This window comes from Lygodium microphyllum, chromosome 21 (assembly GCF_053477565.2).
Source record: "Lygodium microphyllum isolate KBCC chromosome 21, Lygodium_microphyllum_v1.1.10, whole genome shotgun sequence".
Taxonomy (NCBI): Eukaryota; Viridiplantae; Streptophyta; class Polypodiopsida; order Schizaeales; family Lygodiaceae; genus Lygodium; species Lygodium microphyllum.
Window position 1 is genome coordinate 73129809 of NC_141155.1, and position 19152 is coordinate 73148960.

The 19152-nt window shown below is 38.6% G+C and overlaps 1 protein-coding gene across 1 annotated transcript; it reads left to right on the plus strand.

Moving 5' to 3' along the window:
* The first annotated feature begins 284 nt into the window (after nucleotides 1–284).
* Nucleotides 285–18926, plus strand: LOC148018145 (cell wall integrity/stress response component). The gene is made up of 5 exons (XM_087661112.1): nucleotides 285–585; nucleotides 17792–17913; nucleotides 18023–18080; nucleotides 18217–18294; nucleotides 18398–18926. The coding sequence occupies exons 1-5, from the start codon at nucleotides 399–401 to the stop codon at nucleotides 18589–18591; spliced, it is 639 nt and encodes a 212-aa protein (XP_087517238.1). The 5' UTR covers nucleotides 285–398; the 3' UTR covers nucleotides 18592–18926.
* Nucleotides 18927–19152: the final 226 nt, after the last annotated feature.

Consider the following 19152-nt stretch of genomic DNA (forward strand, 5'->3'; position numbering starts at 1 on the left):
TAAGCCAAACATGTACATTGCTATAGAAAAATGCACTTGTTACTACCCAATCCCCATCTATGTGTCACGATTGTGCCATGATGATAAGCCAAACATGCATATTGCTGTCAAAAAATGTACTTATTGTTACCCAATGCTCATCTATGTCATGCTCATGCCATGGTGTATGATGGTGCATCTATGTCATCATTCATGTCTTTTTAGAAGGAGTGATGACTTAGAATCGTCCCTCAAGAGATACCATGATAGTCTTATGCTTACGTGTGATAGGAGGAGTGTTTGGTATCACTAAGCCTAGAACTTTCATTGAGAAAGCGAAGGTATAAAATGGGAGCCTGATCAGGACGCATGGATAGCTCAACCAGTATCAGAGAGACGCGTGAAGGTGGTGTGTTTTGATGCCGATGATGGAGCTTTGTGCAGCCCGAGCCATGCCCGCTTGCAGCAGTCGGGGGTCTTCTCCCTTCCCTTCCAAGCCACAGCAGCGACTTTGTCTGCGGTCGCCATTCGCGCACAGCCTCTCTGTCGCCAACCACGGCTCCGCCTGCTTGCGATCGTTAGCTGCGAGATGCTCCCCTCTGTCAGGTAGCCCCTAATCTCTCCTCCCTCTACATTTTGTTTTTCCTTGAAAGGAACTACATAATTTAGAGATCTAATTGACCGGAGGATCATCGAGTTGATCCTACCGGGCAAGCCACAACTTGGCGGATCTCTGGGTACATCAAAACTCTAGTAAGAACGAACTAAACCCATGGATCTCCAGCAACCTGAATTTCCAAAATGTCGAGCTCTACTCTGGATACTCTTTCTGGTTTCTATTTCCCATCCCCAACGCTCTTGGTAAGCGCTTTATTTGCAGCTGGTCTGATTTCTTTTGCAGGTTGCGGTTGCCTTTGTCATTTCTGTGTGCGTGCGTGCGTGCGCTTCCCTATGCACATATACATATAAAAATATCTCATGATGCTTTATTTGTTTATCACCACCCTTCACACACACATTATGACATTATATGCAGTTCATTGGCACCTTCTAGCAAAGTTCATTTTAAAGAGGTGCAGAATTGCTGTGATCATTCATCATACGAGATTTTTGCATCCTGGAAATGGTCGTCCCAGTATAGATTACTTTACATGTACTTCATTTGGATGGGCGTTGAAAATGGTTTTCAAATCCCGAGGGTTCCATGTTTTTGAGTGGCGTGTAACGATGACCACATGTATGTGACGTGGATTGATCCTAAAGGCTCTTGAGAACCATATCAGTGATTACCCAAACATGAGATACTCAGTGGTTAGAACCAAGTAACAAGTATTCAATGATTGAACCTTAGACACATTTCTTTTAGTGGTTGGCATGAATATTCCAAACCATAGACTTTGAGATTGGTTGTCACAACTTAGTTGCAAAAATAGCTAAATGTATTTTTTTGGTACAAGTTAATTGAATTGTGTTCCTATGAAATTCAGATAGAATAATGCATTAGAGCTAACCACTAATGAGTGGTCATAGTCATGGTGAATTTATTGAGTGAGTCATTAGAGCATAGGCCATATAGTTCATGAACTAAATGTTTGCAAATGTTTGGTGAAAAGGACGTAGGAAAAAATTAACATACTTGAACCTAGGAAAATAACTTTTAATGTTGAATGCTTTGAGATTTGACGTTTTACGTATCGTTGTCCTTGGGACTAGACTTACACATCTATCTTGTTGTGTGCTACATCATCTCTTGGTTGTGAGCCTTATCACTAAGTTAGTGGAGGCATTATGGTGCTGCGACACTTTTTAAGTTGATGGTCGGTTTGTTCATTTAATGCAGGTGTGGCTAGTTGTATTATGGCGGGACATATTCTTGCCTTTGATTGCTGCCACTGCGTGGCATGCTTCATCTCTCATTATGGCCTTGACTTGCATGCACACTACACTTGCTGGGGCTGCCATCTTGTCTTTTGAGGTCTGCAAATTTGTGGTTAAGCACACAGCTTGCTGGACAGTTCACATTTTCTTTGTGGATCAATTTTGCCATCAGCTAGGTGACTTTCGACTGCTTGTTTTGTGACAAACAGCAGTGGAGGTGCAGCCAAGTCTGGCAGCACATTGAGTTTTGGAGCTACCTAGAAGTATCTAGATTATTGGGGCAGTTAGGCAATGTTGGAAATGTGTGGATGACATATAGAAGGAATCTATCGTGTTTAGAGGAATTGTGTTTATAGGAAAGACCTGTGTTTAGATGTTTGCCAACAGGCCAGATCTGCATTGGGACTAGTCCTAGACCATAGCGACTTTCCACATCAATTTGCAGGGCAGCATGTGGGATAGTCCCACATTTGGTGCTGCTCGTTTGCGTTTTTTTGCTCTAGAGTGCAGTGGTTTCATTATGTCTTGATGGGACACCTCAACAAAGGGATATTTGGTGCCTTCTTGGTGCTGCTTATGCACGGTGTCAATATCCTTTGTTACCCCCCCCCCCCCCCCCCCCCCACACACACACACACAAAAACATTACTCTCCTAGATGAATGGCATCTTGACATCCAATCCATTCACAAGGAGTTGTTGCTGCCCAAATAGATAAGTGTTTGCAATATTAAAGGAAAACACTTTTGTTGCCTTAAGGTGAAACTTCCATGTGCTAAAAGAACTAGCCACCTCATTACCTTCTTCATTGAACATGGATTTCTCTTCAAGACCAAACCATTGAATAAATATCTCCTTGGCCATGGACATCCAACACTAGTTTCTCATGAGGATTAGAGAGTGGTACCCTCCTTGCATAACCCATACAATCAGGGAGTAGTGTAGAAGGACGAGCTTCATCAGCAGCTTTGCATTTGTCTTTGGATTCAATGAGCAAGGGGACATAGATCTTTTGGATCTTAGACAACAGAGTGTCCAAGGTATCTTAGGAGGTGACCATCTTTTTTGGAGTCGTTTTCTTGAGAACACATCCAATGATATCTTAGGAGGTGTCATATAGGAAGCAGCAGCAACAACTATCATAGCAGTATTAGTACTTGGAGAGGGAGTAGTTGTCATAGCTACATTTGGAGTAGCACTGAGTTTTAGCTAAATCTTCTAAAGTATATCTTGCAATTTTTCACAAAGTTCATACAATGTATCCATCCTCTCAATTAAGGCGGTAAGGGCTAAATGAGCCGAATTTGTAGTATGTAGTTCAGCAGACCATGTTGTATCATCTTGAGGATGAAAGTACGGAGTAGCCTTATACATGTGGCCTTTATATTCAAACTCAGTGACAGTATTTACAACATGAACAACAGTATTTTCAATAAGTTTTTTGCAATGAACACATAATCCATTTATCACTTGTGTATGGGGATGAGCTTGAGGTAAAAACTTCAGAGAATTGGCTTTGTGAAGGACAAATCTTCAATGGTGGTTGTGTAGGCTTTCAAGAGTTTGTACTTTGTTTGGCACAATGGTGGAGGTTTCACCTTGAGGCAACATAAGTGATTTTCCTTTAATATTGTGAACACTTAACTGTTTGGGTAACAACAACTCCTTGTAAATGGATTGGATGTCAAGATGCCATTAATCTAGGAGAGTAATGTCCAACCAATTGATGCACTCAAGAAGGAAACGCTGAGTAGTGTCATGTGCTTTCATTATGATAGTTTGTTCTTTATTCTTATCACTATTAGCATCTTCTAGGACTCTAGGAATGGCAAGGAACATAGTACGAAGCACCATACGATACTGGATAGCTAGATGAGCAGAGAAGGCTTTCATATTCAAGCTAGAAGTGCGAATATGCAAGAGAAGTTTGGAAGATAGGGATCTTCTATAGAGATTACATAGAAAGAATGCAACTCAAAAAAGATTGGACCATTTGACAAGGGAGACATAGTAGCTCCTTGAAGGGAGAGTGGAAGTACCCAAGTAGTGTGCGCTGCAAAGGAGGGGTATTTAGCAGTAGAGAGTGTGCAAAGAGAGTGGAGACTTGAGATGGGTATGTACCAATGTCATACACACAAAGAATAAAAGAATGTATTTATACTTAGGGTACGGTACACACACCTGCAAGGGTGTGTTCACATGTACAAGTAAATATATATACAGGAGTAGCGAAAGGACCTTTACACCTAAAAGAATGCATTTATACTTAGGGTACAATACACTTATATCTGCAAGGCTTTGTTCATATGTACAAGTAAATATATACATGGGAGTAGCGATGGGGCCTTTACACCCAACAACCTTCCACATAAAGGTCTTAAGCGAACCTTTAACCAACTCCCACTAGTCGAATGCAATGCTCATGTTGAGCCTTTACAAGACTCTTAGTGAGAACATTTATAGGGTTATCCTGTGTTTTGATCTTAGGCAGTGTGACTAGACCATTATCCAAAACTTGTTTGATAAAGTGATAGTGCACATCAATATGTTTGGTACATGCATGAAACATGGTATTTTTAGCCAGCCAAACAACACTCTAGCTATCACATCCAAGTACAGGTGTTTTGGTGAGTAGCCCAAAATCCTTGATCAAACGACCAAGCCAAACAACTTCCTTTGAAGCTTCAGTGGCTGAAATATATTCAGCCTTAGTGGTAGCAAGTGCTACTATCTTTTACAATCTAGAGCACCACGAAACTACCCCCACTCAAGGTAAATATATACATGGTAGCAGACTTGTGAGTATCCAAGTCACCTGCCATGTTTGCATCATAATATCCCTGCAGATCTAATGTACTCTTTCCATAACAAATACATTTTCTTTGTACACATTTGAGGTACCGAAAGATACATTTCACTGCCTCCCAATGTGCTTTGCTAGTTTTGACATAAACCTGCTCACAACTCCCATTGCATGAGCAATGTCAGGTCTAGTGTCAACCATAGCATACATGAGTGACCCACAAGCTGAAGCACAAGGAATACCCTTCATAGAGCTGGTTGCTTTATCATCTTTTGGGCAATCTTCTTTGCTAAGCTTAAGGTATGGTGGTAATGGAACACCAAGTGGCTTAGCATCTACCATAGAAAAATGATCAAGTACTTTGTTGATGTACTTTTCTTGTGAGAGAAATAAGAGTTGTTGCTCTCTATCTCTTGTCACACGCATGCCCAAAATGTGTCTAGTTGCACCCAGGTCCTTCGTGGAAAAGGCTGAATTTAGTTGTCTTTTTAGTATGCCATTGTGTGTGTGTGGTGATTGATTCACATGCTAAAGTGATCACTATTTAGCATAAGGCCAAGATCCATACTTTGAATGTAAAGTTGAAAGGGGAATTTGACCCTATTGTATTAGTTGTTGCTATTTCCAAAGTAATGAAAAATCACCTTTTAGCGTATTTGGCTTTTACTAAGGATAAGGTTGATAATGAAAATGTTAAAAACATGTCAAAGTTAGAGAAGAATCTTAGTCTAGCTCATCTCCCTTTTTCTCTCCAGTGATTTTAATGCAGAAAAAAAAGGTTCATGGTGTATGTGCATTGACTACCGTGCTTCGAATAAAATCACGATAAATAGTCAATTTCCAATCCCTTGGATTAATGATGTTATGGATAGATTGTAGGGACAACTATATTCAGCCCTATAGATTTGAAAAGTGGATATCCTTAGATCACCTTTGAGGAATGTACATGAGATCTACAGCTTTTTGGGTCTGCTTCTATTATAGAAAGTAAGTATGAAATTTTGTTGAAATTTGCATCTCCACTATATGCTTTGTAGAAAAAATGTATGTCTTTTAAGTGGACAGTAGTGAAAATTTCAGCATTTGAGAAGTTGAAGGAAAAGATGACTTGTTTGTGTTGCTACATCTAAGGAAGTCATTTCTTGTTCAATGTGATGTATATGAAAACAACATAAGGGCTGTTTTAATGCAAAATGGTTGAGTTGTGGTATACGAGAGTCGTGTTCTTCATAGTGCAGAGAGGAATTTATAGGTTTATGAAAAAGAATTGCTTGCTATAATTCATGCACTTTTGACATGGAAACACTGATTTCACAATGTAGACCAACCATCATTGCGCTATTTCTTGGCTCAGACTAAGTTGTCTGAGAAGCACATGAGATAGGCCAACTTCTTATCTATGTTTCACTTTTTAGATTGTGCACATAGATAGAAAAGAGAATGTGGGGGTTGATGCATTGTTATGTAAGCCTCAGATTTTGGTTGCACTATGGTATATCGCTCTGAGTTGGATACCATGAAAGATCAATATACTACTGATTTGAACTTTGTGAATGTATATGATCATGGTATGCAATGGGTAGAGGCATGAGCACTTTGTGCTTAGAGATGGGTTTTTGATGATGTATGGATGACTGTGTTACAAAGCAATTGAGGACTAATATGATTATTGAGAGTCATGCTCCTTATGTAGGGTCTAGAGGGATTTATGCTATAGTTAGAGTAGTGGAGTGTTTTTGAAATTGGTTTTCTTTGAGACATGATGTTGTGTAATTTGTCTGGATATGCATTATATTTCAGAAAGTGAGGTATAATAGGCAAAAGATAATGAGTTTTTATTTTATCCCTTCCCTATTCTAGATAGACCTTGGCAGAGCATCGCTATGGACTTTAACTTTGAGCCTAGAACACCTATAGGAAATATTGGGATATGGATAATTATTTGGAGGTTTAGTAAGCAAGTCATTTCATTCTGGTGAGGAAGAAGATAAAGGTCGATCATATGACACATTTATTTTTGCCGCATGTGTTTATGTATCATGGCATGCCAAAGTCGATTATCAGTGATTGAGACCCTTGGATGGCTAGTTTGTTTTGTAAGGGTTTGTTTGAAAATATGGATACCATGCTAAATTTTTTTTTGTCATTTCATCTACAAAGTCAAAAGACGCAAATACTACTTTCACAGTGACTTATGCTCAAATGCTATGCAAACTCTACCAAAGGCAAATACTGCTCCCACAATGACTTATGCTGAGATCTACCAAAGGCAAACACTACTCCCACAGTGATTTATGCATCTCAGCATAAGTCATTGTGGGAGTAGTATTTGCCTTTGGTAGAGTTTGCATACAATATTATAGTGCGTAGTTCCACTAGTAAAGCTCCATTTGAGGTTATGGAAGGTGGCAAGAAAGTGCTCTCTATTTTGCACACAAAGGACAAAATCTTTGAGGTTGATTGGTATGTAGAAAACATGGATGTAGCCTATGCAAAGGTTAAGTATACTCTTTAGATGTCTCAAGAGAAACAAAAGAAGGCAGCTGATTGCCATACACATACTTTGCAGTTTGCAAAGGGCGATCACGAGTTACTGTGGTTGGAAAGGCAAGGTTAAAAAAGATGAAAGGTAGATAGAGATTGTATCCAAAATTGAGTATGAGATACGATGGGTCCTTCAAGGTGTTGGAAAGGATTAGCGATGTTGCTTATAGGCTGAAATTTCCTCCACACTGACAGATACACAATGTCTTTCATGTGAGCTTGTTGAGGCCCTTTCATGGTGGTGTGCCTGAGAATGTATCTGCTGAAATTCAATTAGAGGTTGAGGAGCTGGATGAGATTTTGGTATTTGAGTAGATTTTGGCACATAAAGAGAGAAAGATTAGAGGTAAAGTATCTTGAAGGTATTTGTGAAGTTTTAGAACTATACACCAATGGATGCTAAGTGGATGAAGGAAGATGACTTGGCAAACCATCCTTGGTTGTTGTAACTTTACCTTGATGTTTTTCAGTTAGAGTTGACTTTGGATCAGACTAGTTAGGTTCAATAGAGGAGGGGTCCAAAGCATTGTTTGATGCTCAAGAGGGAGGTAGCACTTCCACTCCTTAATGATGGACAACTCTCGTATATAGTGGATCTCGGATGTATCTAGTGTGCATCTAAGGTACAGTGTTGATAGTATGTTTGCCATGAGATCAATATTCAGTGTACCAGTCTCTACAATTGGTATGCAAATGAATATGGCTTTCACTACAGCTTAGAAACTAAACATTTGCATTAGTATGCATTAGTCTATGATCATCAAAGATTGATTATAAGTTGTTGGTTTTCAATGGATGATCATCAATTTTTAGTGGTATTCGGCTAGTTTTTTGGAAAACATGTTTTATGAATGCCATTAATAGTTTAGCTATGGTTTATGCTTTGCTATGGTTATTTTGCTAGAACAATTGAGATATGCTAATGAGAAATGCATTCTATGGGTTCCAGTGTAGTATGTTTTGCTTTGGTACATTGCAATGCAATTGCAAACAATTGTAAGGATTTCAAAGGGATGGTTTGTTATGAGGACATGAATTTTGTTGCTTTGCTTAGCATTTGATAAAGATGATCAAATGTGTAAAATGTGACTTTACACATGTGAGGTGTATGTCAATTATTTCATAGTGTGGCACCAAGACCTCGAGATATCAGCTAGTGCCAAAGACAAAAGTTATAATAAGTTATGCTTGATAGGTATTAGGTGGTACCAGGTATAAGAACTTAGCCTAGAACATTTAATTAGCCATTAGTATCAATGGTGATGCTAGGGAGTTGACCTTGATTAATTAATTAATGATAGTTCTGTGCTGATGAGTACTCAAGATCACTTGGGTGATAGATTGGTCTAGTCAATTGAATTTTTTGTTGGTTAGATTTTTTTGTACAAAACTAATAGTCAAATTAATTTTCAGAATTGATGTTTTGAAAATTAGTTTAATGGATTGGATAATGCTAGAAATTTAGTTTAGAAGATTGTCACTTAGCAAAAATTATTGATGCAAGTTTAAAAAAGTTGAATTGGGATTTAAGGGAGAGAAAAATCTAATTTTTTGCATTTTGGAGCTGTTGGGAAAGAGAGATTGGGTTGCTGTTGCTTGCTTTTAGGGTATTTTCTCAGCCATTTGAGACCATTTTGGTGAAGATAGTTATATATTTCTGACCAAGGAAAGTTGGTGATTACGGCTAATGCACTTTCTTCGAAACATTATAGTCTCTGATGCTCCCTTTGTTATTGGTAAATCTATTCAGGTTTAGAAAATTGGTTCAGTAGCTCAATGTAACCAAATTCTCATGACAAATCTTTGAATTTCTCTTTATACAACATTCTCTCTCTTTCTTCAATAATTTTCTAGCTTTGTTCCAAGTTTTATAGCAATCTAGCCATTGGAGGTGGAGATTTTGGTGAATCTGTGTTGTAAATCCTAATTTATAGTAAAAATTAGGGTTTGATAGCCACCTCGAAAAGTATGCCTAGATTTGAAGGCTTGAGACTTGAATTTTCAGAGTTGAAATTAGTGTATTTTAGGAGGATCCAAGAGGCTAGCTAGGCAACATTGAATTTGGGGCAAATTTATTTTTCGAGGAGCATGGGTGAAGGTCAATCCCCTAGCAAATTAAGGGCCAAATTGATTTGAAAACTTGCTAGTCATTTATGACAGCAAGAGGCACTTGGATTAGTGGAGGAGGTTGAAGAATCTCCGTTGTACTTCATCCATATAAGTTAAAGAAATACCACAAGGGGTATCAAGTTTTGGGGCCAATAGGTTGTCCAATGTCCAAGATTAAGTAGTAATTGTCACGGGGATGTGAGATTTTGAGATGCTTTAATCTTGCCGATAATATTTGGTTAAGTTATTAATCAAATGTGCAAGGTTGTTTAGCACATGTGATGCACATTTGCAATTTCAACGTAACTAATATCCAACATTGTATCCAGTTGACTAGCCTCTCATTTGAAGAAGCTGACATGCTAGGCACACTAGGATGCATTAGAAAACACTCTTGTTTGCATACTTTGAACCATTGCAATATGACTGTGCATGGAAATTTGCATACTACCAACCATATCAAAATACATTTCCCTATACATTGCATACATTGTTAGCTACATTTTTGCTCATGGACGTATTCTTAGCTGCATTTTTTCTCATGAGTAGTACTGTACAGAGCATTTGCATGACTAGCATTAATACCATGAGGCCCAAACATAGTGGGTTGCATACATGCATTGCCAACCTTGCCACTTTGTGCCCCGACATCATGCCAACATTGCCTATACATGGGGTTATGTATATTACCAGCCATAGTTGGATACATTGGGCCTTGCACACCATGCATTGGTTGTTGTATGCAATAAGGAGTTGTGCCATACATTTGTGTATGTGGTTTTTGACCCACCATAGCATGGAAACTAGTGCTACCACCAAAATAACTTGGCTGCCCCATAATTGCATGCATAACCTACTGTCCAAAAAGCATTGGATTGACACTTCCAAGTTGGCCTTGTATATGTATCAATTGCCCCACCAACATCATTTGCTTATGCTAACTACCCACATTTGGAACATGATGTTGCTGTATTGGCTCTTCCTTTGGTACATTTGTTGTCCCGAAGCTCTTCGAAGATGATCTCCTCTTCTTGCATTTGCTGCTCTCCTTTAAGGGGTTCAAAAAGTGCACGAACTGAGAATCATTTGCCAATTGCATAAACATTTCAACTGCTGTCCTCAATTGATTTTTAAACTGGTCATCAAATTCCTCTTCCTCTTATTGATCATCAGCTTCTAAAGGGCTAAACGACCTACATTTTGGTCTAAACCAACATTATTAGCTTGCTGTTCATGTTGCGTGCTTTGTCCAAGATCATGCGTTGCATTTTCCCCAACAGTTTGTGAATTTTCAGATTGAGAGTCACCATCCTTACTTGATCGTATCTCACTATTTGAAGACATTCTTGTTGTAATGCTTAGCTGAATACAATTTCAGCACCAAAGCAAAGATTTTGACCTTCAATCAGGTGCCTTTAGCCCACCAAATCCAAGAAATTGATGGTATTTTGGCAATGGAATCATGAAACCAGCCTTCCTCCTCAGATATGGTGGTAAATAACCTGATTAAATACTAATTACAATAGCGTAAAATTCATGTAAACTAAAAATGTATACTTCACCACTTTAATCTTGGACATTGGACACCCTATTGGCCCAAAGTGACACCCTTTGATATATTTCTTTATCTTATATTGTAAATGGAAGGAGGATAACTGAGATTCTTTGATCTCTTCTACTAATCCAAGTACCTCTTGCTGTCAAAATTGACCAATAGGCCTCTAAACCAAATTACCCCTTGGTTTGCTTGGAGATTGGCCTTTACCTTACTCCTTGAAACACAAATTTAGCCCCAAATTTGATATTGATTAGTTGGTCTCTTGAATCTCCTTGAAATTTCTCAATTTCAGCTGTTGGAATTCAAGTCCTAGGCCCTGAATCTCAAGCATGTATCCCAAGGTGGCTTTCAAACCCTAATTTTTGGTGTAAATTAGGGTTTATAGTAGAGACTTTCAATATCTCCACCTCTAATGACTCAAATGGTTGGATTTTGTTGAGATCACTTGAGAGATGGCTGGGGGATGAGAGAAAATGTTGTAGAGAGAGAAATTTCAGAGTTCCATTGCCAAAAATGCTGAAAAGCTATTTTTTATCTTACTCAAACATCCATGGAAGTTATAACCTATGGCTTAGGACTACTAGAAAGATTGCTGCCTCCTCCTATGCTGTCATCTATACCAGGATATTAGGTTGCTATCACCTGCTCTTGAAGGGCTCCAAATTGCTGTTATATGCTCTAGGACTAATCCCTAGTGATTGCAATTTACATATGTAGCCTCTCCTTGCTCTCTAACAGTCTTCTCTCTCACACAATGGTTGGAATAGACTTTCACCAGTCCCTAAAAACGTTTTTTCCATTGGCATGGGCAAATTTTGCCTAGTGGTAGCCTTTTAATCTCATTTTCTAGCACTATGGAGTTTATTAAATTAATTTTTAAAATATTAATTGTAAAAATTCATTTAATAGTTATGCTCGTTCTTAGGAAATTAATTCCATGAGCCAATAATTAAATAGGCTGGGTCAATTCGTTTTCCAAGTATCCTTGAGTAATTATTGACCCTTAGACTTAATTAATTAATTAATTAATTAATGCCTAGTCTCTAACATCATCACTGACATTAGTGGCTAATAAATTGTTTTGGGTCCAAATTTGACACCGAGTACCACCCAATACCTGTCAATCATAACTTATTAGAACTTTTGCATTTGGCATCAACTGATATCTCGAGGTCTTGGATTCCACACTGTGAAACAATCAACTTATACCTCACATGTGCAAGTCTAATTAGCACATTTGATTAACTTTTAATCAAATGCTAAGCAAAGCAATGAAATTTTCGGTCCTCATGACACTAGTTGTCGGGAATTATGATGGTAGTTGTGATCATGCCTTTCTCTTGGAAGGCCTAGTCTTATCATGGGGGACTTTAATATATGTGGATCTATCTTACTCTAACTCTAGACAGGGTTTGATGGATGGGTGTGAATGCCAAGATTGGAATGCTTTTGCATTAGTGGTGTTGGTCTTGGTTATCTCCACTTGACACTGGTTATATCTTTCATTCAACACAACACTTAGAAACTTGGAGAAATTTGGACTGCATATATGTCATGCGTAATGGTTCTTTTTGGCAAAGATTTTGAAAATTTAGGTTTTGCAAAGATATGTGTGTTTTGATCACATTCCTTTGGTGTTTGAGATGCCTAAGCATCTTACTCATCCCTTTCGATGCTTTTTGAATAAGTTGCCATTGCGTTTTAATTCCTCTTTCGTTTGGCACAGGATACTTGATGGCTATGTGAGACAGTTATTGAATCAGTCCACATTTAATCTCCCATCTCAAGGGACTACCTTTCTTGATCTGTTGGAACCTATGTGCAAAAGGCGGCTAGTCAATATGAAATACATTATGCTATGCTCTGTAGATAAAGATTACAAAGTGTAGAGCAACTCTTAGCGCCTTGGTACATGCTCTTATGATGGACTTGCCCTACAAGATTAACTCTTGCCTTTTGCCTCTGTGAGATTGTCACAACTCATTGATACTTTTCAAATGCAATCTTACTTACAAGCTAAAATTGTTGCGTTATTAGAGGGATTGCAAGATAATAATTGCCAGTCCCATAAATTTTATTGTGGTTTACATGCTTCCTTTGCCAAGGACAACGTGGTCAGACTGAGCAATTCTATAGGCAAAATGGTTACAGATCCTCAAGCTATTGTGCATATGTGCAAAGAGTACTTTATGAATTTACGTGGGTCACAATCATTTGTTTTGGATACAAATTTGACAGTTCTTTTTTTGGGTGAATTAGTTAAAGATCAAGTTTTACCAAGTATAATTGAACAATTAGATGCAATTATATCACAAGATGAGGTGATTGAAGTTTTGTTGCACTTGTCTAAGTAGAAGAGTCCTGGGTGGGATGGCCTCACTAATGAGTTCTTTGAGACATATTTGACTCAATTGGCCATGCCTTTGATTGCTCTATATCGGTAGGTTTGGATGATAGGAGATATATTGATCTCTTGGAAGGAGGATGTCATTAAATTGATACCCAAAGCATCATCCCCTTCTACTCTGAAGTGTTGGAGACCAATTTCCTTGATGAGCCGTGTGTGCAAGATCTTGACAAAAGTCTTGGCTAATAGATTCCTACTTTCTTGACATTGTGTCGTTACTTTCTTGACATTGTGTATCTGATATAGTATGGATTTATCAAAGGACAGAATATTCTCCATAATATCTTGAATGTCCAAATGGGGATACACTATACACATTGTACAAATCAGGATTGGTGATGGTTCAATTGGATTTGGAAAAAGTTTTTGACCATTTGGAACGGTCCTTATTGCCTTAAGCTAATTTAGTGGATGGGATTTGGTCCTTAAATATCTGCTTTGATTTATTCTATCAGTTTGGACTTTTATTGTAGAATTTTGCTTAATTGTGGAGTCATTGAATCTTTCCTTTTTGTTGAATTGTTGGGTGAGGTTGTCCTTTGAGTCTTTTATTCTTTGCTCTAGCCACTCATCCCATTTTGTTGATGTTGTCCCGCTTGGTGGCTAATAGAGAGATGGTTGGTCTCTCCCTTCCTTTAGTTGAATAGTTGGTTGGCCAAGCTTTGGCTGATGACTTTTTAGGTTTCTAGAGACTAATAGTGATAATATTCGGAGAGCAATGGAAACATGGGACGTCTTTGCCTGTGCTTCACTACTTTGCATTAATGCATCCAAATCAACTCTCATTAGTTGCATAGAAAGTGATCTCTAGGCCTTGGGTTGGCAAGGTAAGGTGGTTCCAAAAGGCACAATATGCAAGCATTTGGGCAATCCTTTGGGGGCAAATGTCTCAATTGAGAAATGGATTAATTGGATTTCCACATGCATTATAGATAAGTTTGTGTACTAGAAATTGCAAGCCTAGCCTGTTAGGAGGATGTGAGATTTTGATGCTTTGCTTAGCATTTAATTGAGCTACTAATCAAATGTGTAAATGTTAGGTGCACACGTGTTGTACAAGCCAATTAAGTCACAACAGTGGGTATGGACTCTAATTTGTTAGAGGGTATTAAAGGCAAAAGTTGTAATAAGTTGTGTTTGACAGGTACTAGGTGATATGCGGTGACAAATTTGGCCTAGATCATTGTATTAGCCACTAATATTAGTGGTGACATTAGAAATTGGGCATTGATCAATTAATTAATGTTGGTTCAGGGGCTCATAATTGCTCAAGAATGCTTGGGAGACAAATTGGCCCAACCAATTTAATTATTGGCTGGTGGAATTATTTTTAAAAGCAAGAAACAATTATTAAATTAATTTTCAAGATTAATATTTTAAAAATTAATTTAATAAAGCTGAAAATTATTGGAAAATGGATTGGGAAGGTTATCACTTGGCAAAACTTGCCCATGCAAGTGGGAAGAGGGCTGTTGGACATTGAAGAGTTGTCATTCTAGTTTGGTAGAAGTTAAGATAGAGAGAGGAGAGGCTGCCATAGCTGCCACAGTGCATAGCAGGTCAATCCTTGCTAGTAGACGACCCTACAACAGCTGATGACCTGCCCAGGAGCACTTGTAGTAGCAAGAGACAACTTGAGGAGGCTGCTTTGCAGCTAGCAACAACGGTTTTTGCAAGTGACAGTTCATTTTTTGCTCCCGAGCACTTTGCAATAGGATAGTTTGAACAGTTCTCTCTCTCATTCTCTAGCTATTTCTCATCTTACCTCAGAAAATTTCAGCAATTCTAGCCATTGCGGGTGGAGAATTTAAAGATTCTTTGCTATAAACCCTAGTTTACAACGAAAATTAGGGTTTTGACAGCCATGTTGTAAAGTGTGCTTAGATTCTAAGGCCTAGAACATGAATTCCAATAGCTAAAATTGAAGGTTTTCCAGGCGATTCAAGAGGCCAGCCAAGCATTATTGAATTCAAGGTTGAATTTCTCTCTGAAGGAGTACGGTGAAGGCTGATCCCTATGGAAACTAAGGGGCAAATTGGTTTAAAGGCTTGTTGGTCACTTGTGATAGTAAGAGACATTTGGAGAGTGGAGGAGATTCAAGGATTCTCAGTGTATTCCATTCAAATTGTAGTACAAGATAAAGAAATACTACAAGGGTTGCTAGTTTTGGGGCCAACAGGTTGTCCATCGTCCAAGATTAAGTGGTAATGTTGCATTTTCAGTTTATGTGAATTTTATTCTTGCTATAATTAGTGTAAATTATGTCATTACCACCTTTTCCCTGAAAAGAGGTGCTTTCAAAATATATGTTTGAAAGTAGCTCAAACTATTATGGCGCCAATGATTTCATATTACTTACAATTGTTTCCTTGGTCAAAGTCTTATATGCGATTTACTCAGTCTATAGGCTTATTGCTCTGAAGAAGGATTTTACATGATTGGGCATTTCTTGGACCTCTTGGAGTCATGTCTGCACTCTGAAAAAATGGGAGGTGGGGCTGTTTTGCATTTGGAGACACATATGATCCCTCTTCTTTGGTCTTGTATCAGGCTTTATGTGAGGGATGGCAGCCTTGGTCTTTGATTGCCAAGTTTTTCCTTGAAGTCTAAGGTTTTAAGCATAGAAATACTATGATTCCTGCTTCATGGGGGTATGTGATTAATGTTGAACAGCCCATTCATCTTGAATCTTCTGTGCTCTTGAATCATTTGGTGCATTCTTGGAGATTGGTGCTTGCCAAATCTACTTGGCATCTCCCTCTTGATCACAAGCAAGTAACCTCCGTAAGAGCGGAATTGTTGACTTGTTTCAAAGTTTGTTTCGTGGGAAGGCTGACAGCAAGAGAGACGAAAGTTGAATAGGATGGCATGACTAGGGCCGATCATTGTTGATGTGCTCTTGCCTACAAGTGCTGTTGTTATGTCTTTCAGATCAGTTTGCTGAGTCTTTCATGTTCCTAGAGGCTATCATGATTTATGGGACACCATTTCAATTTCCATTTGTGGTTTGCAGCTTTCCCCCCTTTTGAACCAGGGCACCCCTTTTCAAGATTGAATGCTTAATGGTCGGCTGTGTTTGGGCAGCACATCAGTGAATTAGATATACCACTCGCTTATACAAGATAATGATTGGCTGGTTGAAAAGGGCCATCCTACTTGGAGTATTTATAAAAGGAACACTCAGTGGAAATATGTGGTGATGGTGGGTTGGCTCAATAAAACTCCCTTTGAATGCAAAGTCTTCATTTGGCGAATGTTGGTTGGTGCTCTTTCTCTTGTCTTTGTACTCTTGAGACATCATATCTCGAATGGTTGCTGTTTCTTTTGTACAACATGCGAAGAATTTTCTTGTCATCAATTCATTCTTATCTACTGGCGAGAAAAGTTTGGTCTTTGCTGTCAGCTATTTGGTCCCGAGTGTTAGGGTTGTCAATGTCTCCAAAGGATAGGGTTTTTGAACAGCCCAAGTTCTCAGACCTTGTCGGCCACATATGAAAAATCTCTTTCACTTTTGCGCTTTTGGGGCTGTTGGCACATACGGACTATATGGAATACATTCATTTTTGATTCTGTTTCTAGAGTACAAAGGTATATCCCCCATTTGAGACGACTCCTTCATTGGTAGCTCGACATCATTGAGCTAGCTGATATTCTTCCTCCACATGATCTCCTTTTTGGGCACCTTGCTCTTTCTTCGGTTCCCTTGTCGATCATATTCCTTTTGTCCTTGTAGCCATGCTGCATTTCTGAATTTATGTTTTGGTAATTAATACAATTACCCTGAGAGAGAGAGAGAGAGAGCATGTGCATATATGTATCCAGATATATGTGTCTGCACATGTGAATGGGTGTGTGCACGTGCACACTATAGATGCCACTGCTGTAACAAGTTCTACATATGGATATTTATGATTATTGTGTGTGATGTTATATTGTTTTTATAGGAGGGATTTCATATGTTATGAAATATTTTGCAGTTATGATTATTTCACAGATACAAAACTGTTACTGGCCATGTTAAATATTGGTCTGCTAGTTGACATGTAAGCTGTTGCCTCCCAGTTAAAAAGAAAAAACCCTCACCAAATAACCAAATTGAGCAAAACACTCTTAATGAAATGCCCCCTTCCCAAGTGCGCCCTTCTGGTCATGATTCCATGCACTTCTAATTCACTTGCATGTGTGTTTGTTGTTGAAGCCTGTAGGGAGGCCGATATATGACTATAGCCTACTGTTACAAAGAGAGTTCATATATAACAAAATTTTACAGTGGTGGGTATTCATGCATCTGAGACTGCTTATTCAAAAGCCTCAAGAAACATTATGATGCTAGATTCACAACAGAAATGTTGTGAAGGTTGACTCATTACTTTTGTAATTTTCATCTTACTACCTGTTTTGGTTTTTTTAAATTTCTTTTTTCACATTTTGTTTTGGGGGGTTGGGGGTGGGGAGGGGGTTGGTAGGGAGAGGAAAAATTCCTGGAACTTGACGAACAGTTTTGGTTGGTTCAGTGCGTGCAGAATCCAAGGCAGACACTGGCAATAGCATAACTGCTGAACAGACAGGCATGTTTAAACGGATACTTTTACCTATCATTGATCGGAATCCTTATTTATCAGAGGCAACTAGACTGGTTGGTTAAGAACTGTTGTATGTTTTTGGATATAGCAGTCTATTCGAAAATTGAGCCTATAGGACTTTGTGTTCTAACAACTAATATGACAAGGCTTCACCCTTCACAGGCTGCTGCCACCACTACAGCCTTGGCAAAGAAATACGGTGCAGAAATAACTGTGGTTGGTAAGAGTTTGTACTATGTTTTCCAAAAAGACGTTCAATATGGGGACAACATAACATTCACTCTATCCTTCTTGGAAGACTTATTTTGTTTGGAAAAGCTGAAGAATGGACCTGAGAAAATTGAGTTCCTGTACAGTCATTGATGAAGATACCAAGGAGTCAACTGCTGATCATGAATTACGGATAAAGAACATTCGGTGGCATCTTGCTGAAGGTAGACCTGCAGGCAGGGCATATCTATCTGACATACTTTTTAACATAATTCATACTGCAAACTTGTCAAGTGTTTTTAATGGCTATGAGTTATGGTTGTACAGGAGGTTTTGAAGAGTTTAGTTTGATGGAAAGATTGGGTGAAGGAAAAAGACCAGCTGCTGTCATTGGTGAAGTTGCTGACGATCTGAGCCTTGACTTGGTTGTGTTAAGCATGGAAACAATCCATTCGAAACACATTGATGGAAATCTTCTTGCAGAATTTGTTCCTTGCCCAATCTTATTGTTGCCTTTATGAGAGAGCACTCGACCAGCTCTTATGTGAAACTTTTGCAGAATGTTTTCTTGCCATAAGTGAACAGATGTTGGAAGTGAGATTATTCAAAGCTTGAAGATGTACAATGGCACCTTCAAAAGCTCTCATATATGGATGGAATTCTCAGTGTAGACTGTTAACCCTTCACAGTGATTGGCTAGGACTCGTTGGACTTCAACATCTCCTTGGTTCAGGCCTATTGTATAGATATCTAAAAAACTTTGCTTAAGCAAAGCCTCATGAATTATGGTGCTGTTGGACTGTGAACCTGTGCTTTCGAATTCAGCTTTAATTATTAGGTGGGCTTCTTTTCTATTTATTGGCTGCAATGTGCACAGCTTAATGCTTCTTGAAGCTTGAATTTTTAGAAGAATATCACAGTGCAGATTTATAATCAGCCTTCTATCACAATGTGGAGGTGATACATAAATTTCTGGTTGTCCTACTTTTTCATCCGTTGTGTTTATTATTGTGGCCTAAAAGTAGCTGTAATCAGGTCTACTGAATTACCGAGGGGAGAATAAAAGGGTGCTTTCAGGAACA

Coding starts and splice junctions, on each gene's coding strand:
- LOC148018145 (XM_087661112.1), top strand. CDS start 399: ATGCCGATGATGGAGCTTTGTGCAGCCCGAGCCATGCCCGCTTGCAGC. Junction 586..17,791: donor GAGATGCTCCCCTCTGTCAG/GTAGCCCCTAAT, acceptor TGGTTGGTTCAG/TGCGTGCAGAATCCAAGGCA. Junction 18,081..18,216: donor TGCAGAAATAACTGTGGTTG/GTAAGAGTTTGT, acceptor GTTCCTGTACAG/TCATTGATGAAGATACCAAG.